We start from the raw sequence: 12,590 nt of genomic DNA on the forward strand, positions 1-12,590 counted from the left end.
TGTTACAGATGTAAAATGTAACAGGTTACAGATTGCGTGATTAAATGTGCTATTCAGTTTGGATATGAAATAGAGATGGAAGGATCTGGGTAACTGGTATTCAGTTTACACTGTGTCATAATTTAAAATATAAACCAACATTATCTGTTTTGGTAGTTTCTAACAGATTTGTTAGAAATTTTAGATACAAACTGACATAATAATGAAAAGAATTTGAAAGACTACAATTGCAAAGAAACCAAATTTTTCATTGGTACTTCTGAATAATGAATTGGAAAAGATTCATAGTGGATGTATAAATTTTATATATGGTAATCGCAGAAATATTAATGTATGTATAACAATGGGAAAATCATGGGATCCCCATAGTCGAAGGAATAGATTATGAAATATTCAGAATTTACAGAAATGACAAGTTATCTGTTGAAAAGAAGGCTAGAAATCATTCATATATTTCTAAAGTTAAAGGTTTTTTAAAATTATTTTTGCATGCTTATCTCTCTTCCTTTCTCTCTTCCTTTTCCTTTATTATTTTTATAAAACTTATTAATAAATATATTTTTAAAGAAATAATTAGACAAAATTATAATAATTAGATTACTTGAGAAGTAATCAGTATCTTAAAATTAAATTAAACAATCAAATAGATGAGTTATAATCAAATAGATGACATTTGAAAAAATCTGCCAGATACAGAATTCAACGCTCCCAAAACACTCGGCCTTGGGTGGATTAAAATTATTATTGTTGAGAGAGGTTAATTTAATGTTCTTGTTACTGATTATCTTCTAATATGTTCAGGAAAGCATCACCAGAGTATTGGAAAATGCTGTCCTTCCTTTTTGCCATCCAGGAGATCAACAAGGATCCCAACATTTCATTCAACATCACCCTCGGTTACAACATCTATGAAAATTATTTCGACCAACCAATGACCTCAGAGGCTTTGCTGGACCTGCTTTCAGAGGGGGAGGCCAACGTTCCCAACTACAGCTGTGGAAGGCAGAGAAACACAGTGGCTGTTCTAGAAGAGGCTAATACTGACATCTCCATCCAGATTTCTAACATGTTGGAAACCTACAAAATCCCACAGGTGTGTCTTTCTTGAACAGATTTTTTTTAGACACGCAGCTTTCAATCAAACATCTTTGACCATAAATGAAGAGCCAAGTTCTATTATGGGAATTGTATGAAGTAAGGATTAATCTATCAAATGAGAGAATGATCCGAGCACACACATCCCTTTCTGGCACACTCCTAATGCTGACTGGGCATCTCTGCAGGCTATTAGTTAGAAGAAAATACCACGTTGAACTGACGTAAGAACAGAATGATCTGTCAGGTCCCTGAGGAAGGTTATTCTTTGCTAGCAGTGGAACGATTCCTTAGTTAGAGCTAGATTTTTGGTACTTAAATAAAATGGCATTTCTTTATTTATTTTCCTTTTCAGATCAATTATGGTTTCAATTCCCAGGTTCTGAGTGATAAAATCCAGTTTCCTTTCTTCTACCCAATGATCCCAAGTGAAGGACTTCAGTACCCAGGGATGGTGAAGCTGGTCCTCCATTTCAGGTGGACCTTAGTGGGTCTCCTTGCTCCAGACACTGAGAGTGGACAAAGGTTCATGAGGACATTGACTTCCATGCTAATAAAGAATGGCATTTGCCTAGTTTTATCACAAACCTTTCCCTCAGCTTCTGGGGATATATTCGTAGACCTCCCTCTTTACCACAATTGGAGAAAGGTGAATGTCTTTATTTATGGTATAGACATAAATACATTCTCTATAGGGGTTATAATTATGCATCAGGTGTTTGAAATGCTCACTGAACCTTTTAGAGGAAAAATCCTGATCATCACAACCCGTTGGGACTTCACTATTTATTTGGGAGATGAGTATTTCCCCACTAAATACCTCCATAGTATTTTTTCCTTTCTTATGAAGAGCAATCAAATGGGAAAGTATGGTGGTTACCAGCAGTTTGATCCTTTCATGATTCATCTTGCAAAGAACTCCTTCCTGTGTTCTTACACCAAGGATGCCTTTTCAGTGAAAGTCTGGAGAAGGTGTAGGGAGAGAGAAGAACTGGAGACTCTGAGGAAAGAGGAGATGGATCCTATCCTGACTCTTGACAGCTATTTCATTTATAACACAATCTGGGCTCTGGGACGAGCCTTCAATTCCGCTTATTCATGCAAACAAAAGAGGATAATATATAAAGGGGGTCAAAACTTGAAAACTCCATTGGTGAAGGCATGGCAGGTATTTATTTATTTTTACATTGCACTTTATAGTCATTGAGGATTAATTTTACATTGTAAGAACTGTGTAATTATTCTGAACATAGTTATAATGTATTCTAAATATAAAAATTAAGTTGAATTCTAATTTTTGTTTTTTGTAAATATTGTGATCTGTCCATAATTGTGGTTCAGCCTTTGTCTGCTGGTAAGATGATGATGATCTGATCCTGTTCTGATGTCCGCTCTACATCTGCTATTAGTTGAAGCTAAGCAAACTTGGGTCAGGTGAAGAGATGAAGGGTTGGACGTAGAAAATTTTGGAAGCAGCAAAAGATTTATGGAATGATTTCCATAATTCATTCCATAAATGTTCCATAAAACAGCAAGGAAATGACCTTAATGGTACAAGGGATCCTATTTCACAGTGAAGATCTGGTGTATCTTCTCCATGCCAAATGGTCCATATATCACCTCAATGCAGAGTTTCATAAGCACAACCTATTTGTAGAGCAAAGGCCCAATAATCATCTTTAAAGTGAGCAAAGATCTTTCTCTTTCTATCTGCCCATTGACCTTCACACCAGTTATTTACAGTATTGTTGTCATCTGATTTCATTTTCACTTCATTGACAGAATTTCTTCAGTCTGCTTGTATGCAACATCGACTTCCTTTCAGGTTTTAACTTTGGACCTCATTGGTTTATCCTGTTTGTATCTTTTGCTATACTGTGCTTCCTGTTAGTTTTCAAAACTCTGCAGTGATAATCATGAATGGAAGAGATGAAGGACTTCCTTGACCATCCTTATTTTCCAAGTCATTTTTGGTTCTTCTAAGAAAAAAATTATCCTATATTTCTCAGTACAGAGCCTCCATTCCAACTCAAATGAAGGAGTCTTGCTAGAGAGCTTTCTGTCTCTATGTAATATTGCTCATTTTCTCTTCTATTCCAGCTCCATCCTTTCCTTCGGATGTCTCAGTTTTATAATAATTCCATCGATGGGGTATATTTGGATGACAATGGAGATCTGGTAGCAGATCTGGACATTGTGAACACAGTGGTTTTCTCCAATCAATCTGTTAGCAAAGTGACAGTTGGGAGTCTAGAAAGAGTGGGATCCTTGGATTTCAAGTTGCTCATGAACCAGAATGCTATTGTAAAGATGGAAATGCTGAATAAGGTGGGGACAACTTTATTCTCTTTTTTAAAAAAGGCCTTACCAATCGGATTGCAGAATTGGGGCAGGGACATACTTGGAATGTTATCTCATTCTCCCAGAGTGGAAAGATGTATTGGTTAGATGTTCATGTGTCTGTGACAAAAATATCCTTAAATATCCCTGTTAACTATTATCAATCTTCCACAAGGGAATAAGGTTGAAATCAAGGGATAAAATGACTGGTTTTTCCACAGCAGAAATCCATTCAACTTTCTCTTGAGTAGGTACTGTATGTTGAGAATTTAAACTAAAAATTGTACTGTGGCAAACATGAGAAGAGAAGAGAAGCAGGCAAACATCGAGAAGCTAAATAGGTTTGATGAGCTCTAAGTTTCTTGTAGGTTTCAAATTTAGCAAATGTAAGACTTGAACTGGAGATGCTCAATCTTTTCTTTTTACATTTTTTATCCTACACAATAATTCATGTTATGGATGCTATTTTTTCCCCTCTCTCTTCCCAGCCCCTGTCCCTTTCCAGATGTGTGGAAAACTGTCCTCCTGGATTTATGAAGGTGGCTCAGGAAGGGAAGCCCATCTGCTGCTACAATTGTCGTCCTTGTGCAGAAGGCTCCATCTCCACCCTGGAAGGTAGGCGCCAAGAGGGGAAAAGAGCAGACTTAGGGAAGGATCATAAATCCTGAGATGAATGTGTATTTTGAAAGTCTTTTCCAGAGGGATCATACCTCTTTGAGTCTTGGTCAAGATATACATTTATGTCACAGTGAATAATAAGAAATGACCTTGGAGCTTTATCTGGTACATAGGCCATGCAAACAGGGATACAGATCATGGATTAAGATACAGGATAGGTCTGGGTTGAGTATTGTGAGAAAGATGACATCTTTTGATCTTTAACCTTTACAATAATCCTTTGACTGCTCCATCACTTCAGGTAGTTCTTTTTGGGTCAGCCTTAGATAACTCCTGGGTTTATGTATCCTGTGATTTACATTACACAAGTTCAGCTGGAGGCTCTTCTTTAAAGTCATGGTGAGTATTTGCCCATGACAAGGAAAGTAGAGGAATCAAGAGTTGCGACAGAAACAGGCTTCTTGTCAAGCTTCAAATGGTATTTTTACTGTTGCAACTATTATGGTTTCTCTATTTGCCAGCACACTATTGGGGGGGAAGGGAAGGGGGAGATACAATGATGCTCCAGACATCAATTTGCCAGTCATGGGAAGCAAGGGCCAAATTTTTGTAGATGTTTACAAGAGCTGAAAAAGACTTTTTCACAACAATACCAGATGTCTCCATTAGACAATGTAACCTGGCCTAATAGGGCGAGATAGATGTTGAACTTTAACTATATGGGATTGCACGGGAAATAGTTAGATCTGTTTTTTCCCGTTTTTTGGCTGATATGATGTACTCATTAACGTTTTCCATTAAGAGATTGCATCATCTCAGCCATGCGTGCTTTCGGTTGGGTTTGTCATTGAGAACATTGACACTTCCTTCTTGACCTTATGGGAAGATGGCTCTCTTTTCTGCTTATACAAAAGTGTCAAATGCATTTTGATGCCCTCATTCCATATCCAACTCATTATCAAGGGTTACTCTACCTAATATATATCCCCCCCCCCGGCAAATGTAGTGTTTATCCACCTCAGCTGCATAAGGTACTATGAATGATCATTGATATGCATTTCATTCCAGTGTAGCTGGTTCTCATTGGTGTCATAAAGCTCTCCCAAAAAGACTGGGCTCCAATGTTCAATAGATACAGCAGTGGAAGGATAAAATGATAAAACTGTTTTCCTTCCTTGAATCCTTTCTTCCTTCTCTCTCAACAGGTTCATTGATAAAATGGTGTCATTAAAAAAGAAAGATAATATTAAATTGTTGAAGCTGGAAGGAAAGGAAGAAACATATTGAATTAAACTACACACAGTAATTCACACCAAAAACAAGTGTACCCAGAAAGGGCTTTTGATTAAAATTACATTTCATTTCATTGATAAAATGGTGTCATGAAAAAGAAAAATAATATTAAATTACTCTAGCTGGAAGGAAATGAAGAAATAGATTGAATTTACGTACACAGAGTCATTCACACCAAAAACAAGTATACTCAGACAATGCATTTCATTAAAGGATGTGTTAAAGGGAGACCCAATTACTTCCTCTTTTTCAGATGCAGACAAATGTACCAAATGTCCAGATGATCAACATCCAGACACCAATCGAGTTCACTGTATTCCCAAGATTCAAAGCTATCTTTCTTATAAGGAAAATCTGGGGATTATCCTGACTTCCATTGCCTTATTCCTCTCTTTGACAACAGGCTTTGGCTTGTGGATGTTCATTAAATTCCTGGAAACACCAATTGTCAAAGCCAACAACCGTGATCTCTCCTACATTCTCCTGGTCTCCCTCCTGCTTTCCATTTTGACCTCCTTCCTATTCATTGGCTGGCCAAGCAGAGTGACCTGCCTCCTCCGACAAACAGTCTTCAGCATTATCTTCTCAATTGCAATTTCTTCAATCTTGGCCAAAACAATCACAGTGGTGTTGGCCTTTTTGGCCACAAAACCAGGGAATAAAGTGCAGAGATGGCTGGGGAAGAGCTTAGCCAATTCCATTGTCCTTTCTTGTTCTGGCCTCCAAGTTGTCATCTGCAGCATCTGGTTGGGCAGTTTTCCTCCTTTCCCTGACTCTGACATGCATTCCCTACCTAGAGAGATCATCTTACAATGCAATGAAGGCTCTGTCACCATGTTTTATGTTGCCCTGGGATACATGGGCTTCCTGTCTGCTGTCTGCTTCACAGTGGCTTTTCTGGCCAGGAATCTCCCTGGGGCCTTCAACGAAGCCAAGATGATCTCTTTCAGCATGCTGGTCTTTTGCAGTGTCTGGGTGTCCTTTCTTCCTGCCTATCTGAGCACCAAAGGGAAATACATGGTGGCTGTGCAGGTCTTCTCCATCTTGGCCTCCAGCAGTGGTTTGCTGGGCTGCATGTTCATCCCCAAATGCTACCTTATTATTTTTAGGCCAGAACTGAATACCAAAGAACATTTGATGTCAAAATAGAATTGGAAATAAAAAGAATATTACAAATCTATTATTTTTCAAAAGTGTCAATTAATAGCCTGAAATAGCACATTTTGATCATTTAATATTTATTTATTAAACCTGAATGCTGTCCATCTTGGCTAGAGATACTCTAGTTATTTAGAATCAAGACAAATGAAGAAAAAGAATAAAACAAGAATCTTCCTCTTATTCCTAAAACTACTCCTATTTATTTTCTTATATAAAGAAACCAATAACAATTGACTAAGTCTCATTTTTAGTCACAGTAATTTGGGTTAAATCAGTGTACAGATGAATGGAACTTTTTAATAGACTAGTGGAGACCTAAGAAATGTGGCCTTGAAGCTCATAGGGACGTGTAGGAAGTTATTCTGTGTTGGATGCTCAAATACTGGAGGTTTTAAGAATAGATTGTACAGACCATTGTGTGAAATGGTGTAGGGTTTCCTGCCTTAGTAGAGGGTTGGAATGCTGGTTAGAATGCCAGGATCTATTTGTGGTAAATTTAGGTAAGTTCCCACCACACCTTTAATCCAGTAAAGTTACTTTTACATTGCTCATATGCCATGCCAAAATATGTAAACAAGCTGGTGGCTTACAGTGATGAACTACTTCCCACATTGCACAGGAAAGGGATAGATTACCACTTGCCAGAACATGTGAAGTGAGGTAAACATGTTTTAAATTCATAGTCAACCCATACAGAGGCTCTATGGCCAACCAAGGATGAGACCCCTGCTCCTTAAAGGTTTCTTTTGGTATGGAAGGGAGAATGAAGGTGCTTTTAAACTAGTTCCCTCTAAAACTGAATTCCTTTGCACCCCCTGAAAGCATTCAGGACCATCTGCAGACAATGCCAGGCTGATATGTGTCCAGCTTGCTAAAATAACTTCAGAAATGCCTGAAAAAAAACCTGGATGTCATTAAAATGAGATTGACTCATTAGTCAGTTTAAAAGTGCATGGAAGACAGTCCCTTTACAATCCAGGTTAAGTAAGCCACATCCTTCCATGGTGGTTAATGGAGTTGGACTTATTCTTCAGGGCATCCAGAGTCATCAGCCACCCTATGGGACATTCACATGATGCCTTTGCAGAGGTTCATTCATGGGGTACGAAAACAGGGGCTGGTCTACAAATGAGTTTGGACCAGTGGTGGGATTCAAATTTTTTTTTACTACCAGTTCTGTGGGTGTGGCTTGGTGGGCATGGCTATGTGGTCATGTGACTGAGCAGGCATGGCTATGTGGTCTTGTGACTGGGTGGGAGTTGCCAATTTAGCTGCCCATTAAACAATGCACAGCGGCCCCATTTTCTATTCTTCTTTTTAATACTGCATGAAGATTTTTCTCCAATATTTTTTTACTAGCAGGGAGAGGTTGGCTATGCCTGGGGAAGGAAAGGCAAGCTTTCCATAGGTCTAATGGCTATATCTAAAGGACCAGCTAATGTTGTTGGTGTTGGGAAATATATTGGTGAGGTGATAGTGACTGGATGTGCGATGTTCACTGGTGCAGTAACTAGAGTTGATAAATTGACAGGTTTGGTGATTGTCAACTGAGTGTTAACAGAGAACTCAATACGCTGGTGATGTTAACCGTTCTCAAAAGATCGGCTGGGCTTCTCATATTTATTGGAACAGCCACAATGTGAGGAGCTCTTCCTTTGGCACTGTGAATTTTGTCCCATTTCTTGCCACAATTGTTAAGTCACTGCAGTTGTTAAGTTAATTACACAGCTGTTAAGTGACTATGTCAGAAGGTTGCAAAAGTTGATCACATGATCTCAATACTCTGCAACTGTCATAATTATGAAGCAGTTGACAAGCATCTGAATTTTGATCATGTGACCATGAGGATGCGGCAATGACTGTAAGATGAAAAACAGTCATTTCAGTGCCCTTGTAACTTTGAATGGTCCCTAAATGGACTGTTGTAAATTGAGGACTACCTGTATGTGCAAAAGTTGATCCTGTTAATATCAAGGGGCCTACTGGCTTTGGCTTCCATGTAATTTCCAAAATAAAGTTATTGGCCTCATGAAATGGAAGGTGGGAACAGAGGATGGAAGGAATGATTGTAAAACTGACAGCTATCTATATGGGCTTCAACCTTCAGAAATCCCCAAGTTTCTTTTTACTGCAGTTCCCATATCCAGGGAAGAGATGAAGAGATGAGACAGCATTTTATCAATATAAAATTAATTGTGAATTATTCACTTTATATGATCACAATCTTAAAACCAGACCTACAGATGTAAAGATATAGGCAGATTTAATGTAAGGAAAGCTAGAATATTGGTTAGCTGCTACCCAATCTCCCTGATCCTAACACTAAATAACACGTTTCAGAGAACATAGCAGGAATAACTTGACATAGACTTGAGGTAGTCCTCGACTTGCAACCATTCATTTAGTGACCATTCAAAGTTAGAACAACACTGAAAGAATGATTTATGACCATCTTTCACACCTATGTCCATTGCAACATCCCCACGATCATGTGATCAAATTTCAGACACTTGGAAACTGGCATGTATTTATGACAGTTGCAATGTTCCTGGGTCATGTGATTACCTTCTGTTGTCTTTTGGGCAAGAAAGTCAATGGGGAAGCCAGATTCACCTGACAATTGCGTTACTGGGTTACTAACGTAACTGCTGTGATTCACTTAACCAATTATAGTCGTAAAATGGAGCAAAACTCACTTATCAATTGTCTTGCTTAGCAACAGAAGCTTTGGACTCAGTTGTGGTGTAAGTCAAGGACTACCTCTACAGTAACAATCTATTAGACCCATTTCAGGTTAACAGGTAGCATAAAAAGACATTAACCTTTAATCTCATGTCATCTGACTGATGGAGTAGCTGAACTAATGAAGGATGTTGTTAGTTTGAAAAGGAGATACCAGATTCCTGATTTTTTGGCTTCCAGAGACTAACAGGGTCTTTTCCAAGAATATCTACAGTATGAATACACTCTAGGATCTTACTTTTGACACCAAAACTTTCTAAAATGCACAGATGAAAAACTCTATAGAGTTTCAAAGGCAGTGCTTAAGTTAAAGTGAACTTCATTAATGTCTCAGTGTCAGATAAAGTTAAAACTAAAAAGTAATAAAAGAAAATCTGGATAAAATATTTTGAAATCATTAGGGGTTTTTTAGCCTATACCTACCTAAGTTTGGAAGCCAGATTATCTATCTATCTATCTATCTATCTATCTATCTATCTATCTATCTATCTATCTATCTATCTATCTATCTATCTATCTGTTGTGACTCAGCAGTTTTGCTGAGAGTTCTTTTGGGATCAAGATTCATTAGGCAGCTGGGAGTGGTTAGAAGCAAGTTTGGAGATAAAAGGATGGATGCTGCCACACCCCAGTTGCTGGAGTCAACATATGTTCCTTCATGCATGCCTTGGTTTGTACAACATTGTTTGATTATCAGTCGTGGTTTATGTAAGATTCACTTGGATAAGTGCTCTGTATGTCTGTAACTCTGATTTGGAGAACCCCTTGGAAGAAATGTTTTGCTTTTGTTTTGTTTAAATTGAGTTGCCATAAGAAGGATTTGTTTTCATTACGTTATCTGGTCAAAGACTGTATTTCTGTTATTTTCTGGGCTCGAAGCCAGTTTGAACTGAAAACTGATAAAAGAAAGTCCTTTTAAGTTTCTCTGCCTGCGTTTGTTAACGAGCCGTGCAAGGGGGGGTCAGAACACTATCCATCCATCCATCCATCCATCCATCCATCCATCCATCCATCCATCCATCCATCCATCCAACTATCTATCTATCTATCTATCTATCTATCTATCTATCTATCTATCTATCTATCTATCTATCTATCATCTATCTATCTATCTATCTATCTATCTATCTATCTATCTATCTATCTATCTATCTATCTATCCAAGTTTGGAAGCCAGATTATGCATAATACAGAATCTGAAACTTTGAGATCTGGATTTCCCCCATCCCACTCATGTGCACAGACAAAAATTTCTACTGAGAAAACGTTGCAGAGAAAGTAGAATGGATAATGCAACCACAGGAGAGTGTATGACAAGTCCAGCATTAAGGTTGGCAGCAAAAAAAAAAAAAGTTAAGAGAATGTCTAACACAATTAGTGGGAGCTGCTGTGCTACATTAAACCCCCCTGATTTTGTCGTCTAAAAATTAACAAGAAATGTTTTTCCAATTCCTCCTTATATCCCAATACAGGCAGCATTCCTCACTTCAAGGCCAAGGGCTTAAACACCCACACACCCATTCATCCAAACAAAACCACAGCTCACCCTGTCCAAAAAGGCAGGGAAAGCAGGGAAGCATGGAAAACTGTGTGGCACATGGAAGGGAGTTGGGGAAGCAGGCTGGAACAGTTGGGGGGAGGGGCAGCTAGTTAGGCCATGACTCGCAGGCTTACCTGGCAGGCAGATCAGGGCCACTTAGTTGGGGTGCAGTGCTTCAGGCATGCAAGCTGCAGAGCAGAGACTGTGCTCAAGCAAGGACCCACAGAGGATAAGTGAGGAGTGACTGGGTGGAGTGGGGCAAGTGGGCGGGCGTGCTGAGTGTGTCAAGCGAGCATCAAGCAGGTCAGCAGGGCAAGTGAGCATTGAGCAGGCATGTAGTGTAAGGGAGCATCAACTGGGTAGGTAGACATGTGCTATGGCCAGCCAGAGGTTGCTGCCGGTTCAGCAACCCAGGCCAAATTTCTAGTAGTGGTTTTTGCAAACTGGTGCGAACCGGCTGAATACCCTCTCTGGTTTGAACAAATTTCCAACTGAATATCCTTTCCTGTGGACCCAACAGGGCTTCATTGAGAGATGGCGGGTAATATTCTAGATGATAGCAGCATTGTTATGTGTCAGTCTAGCAACCAAAAGCAACAACTCGAACCCAGAGCCACCAAGGATCAGCTAGCCAAACTCTGAGAGTAGAAACTGAGGGCAGGACGTAGAACAACTTTAATAATGAAATTGAGATATGGGCCACCACTGCTCTAGAGAGTCAAATAAAGTAGACAAGTTTTATAGATGGTAGATTTTATTTGTTTTCATTACCTACATTAGCTCAACAGATTTTAAAGGTTTTACCTCTAAAATGCTATGTTATAACAGTTTTGCCTATTTATTAATTGATCTCCAATGATGTAGATACTTTGCTGTGTTTTCTCTCTCTCTCTTTTATGCACTGGTCTCTGACACTAACCATCTTCTGATTTCTTCTGTGATTGAGTTCCACCTTCACAAACAATGAACAGCTTTTTTTTCTCCATGAATAATATTTACTTTTTTTCAAAATTGAAATGCTTCGATCATAGAACCTGAAGTCAATTTTTTAAAAACTATAATTAATAAAAGTAATTTTCAAGGATTTTGTTCTTGTTTGGTACATTATAAGACAGAAGAAGGAGTTATATGAACAAGAGCAGCCAGCTATCTCTTAACAAAGGCAGCCAAAATCCACCAAAAACCAGGTTAAACTATATCCATATTGAGGATTGAAATGTCAAATTCATGCTAAAATTCTCTTTTGAGGGTGGAAGGTTTCAAAAGGTTTTCTAAAAGACATTTGGGAAGCAATTTCTCTCTCACTCCTTGGCACATTTACAGATTTTCACCCCATCTATGACTCTTCCCATTAAGCACCTGCCTGCTGATTCACTCAGAGTTTAGAGAGTTGATGTCTCTCCATGTGCCCATTATCCAAATCATAGTGATTTATTTGCTGTCTGGATGCTAAATCTCTAAAGACATTTAGAAAATCTTTTGGATGCTACACAAAAACAGCCATAATATGCTTTCACCTTGATGTTTCTGGAGAAAGAGAGAATCTGGGAGGGTTTTAGGACAGGCAGGGACTGTATCTACCGCCGTGAACTTCAGATGTGAAGCCTTAGCTGGACTAGGTCTGGATTAGGAACCTATGAAGCTTCTGCCTTGAAAAAGGCTTCAGTTTATTCCAGCATATCAGTTTTTCCTCAAAGCAGACCCAGGGCTGGAGACTCAGTCAGGAACACAAATCATGTTGCTACTTTTGCTGCTTCTGCTGCCCCAGGAAGTTTTGTTGAGCCTGAGAGCCAATTGCCGC

At 38.8% G+C, this 12,590-nt stretch overlaps 1 protein-coding gene across 1 annotated transcript; it reads left to right on the top strand.

Annotated features, from left to right (window-relative positions):
• The first annotated feature begins 793 nt into the window (after positions 1 to 793).
• On the top strand, positions 794 to 6,495 carry LOC148047035 (vomeronasal type-2 receptor 26-like). The gene is made up of 6 exons (XM_087707693.1): positions 794 to 1,093; positions 1,451 to 1,549; positions 1,811 to 2,056; positions 3,196 to 3,423; positions 3,924 to 4,050; positions 5,600 to 6,495. The coding sequence occupies exons 1-6, from the start codon at positions 794 to 796 to the stop codon at positions 6,493 to 6,495; spliced, it is 1,896 nt and encodes a 631-aa protein (XP_087563819.1).
• Positions 6,496 to 12,590: the final 6,095 nt, after the last annotated feature.

The sequence above is a fragment of the Thamnophis sirtalis genome, unplaced genomic scaffold, assembly GCF_051295495.1.
Source record: "Thamnophis sirtalis isolate CommonGarterSnake01/CBP01778 unplaced genomic scaffold, rThaSir2_p1.2 scaffold_3, whole genome shotgun sequence".
Classification (NCBI taxonomy): domain Eukaryota; kingdom Metazoa; phylum Chordata; class Lepidosauria; order Squamata; family Natricidae; genus Thamnophis; species Thamnophis sirtalis.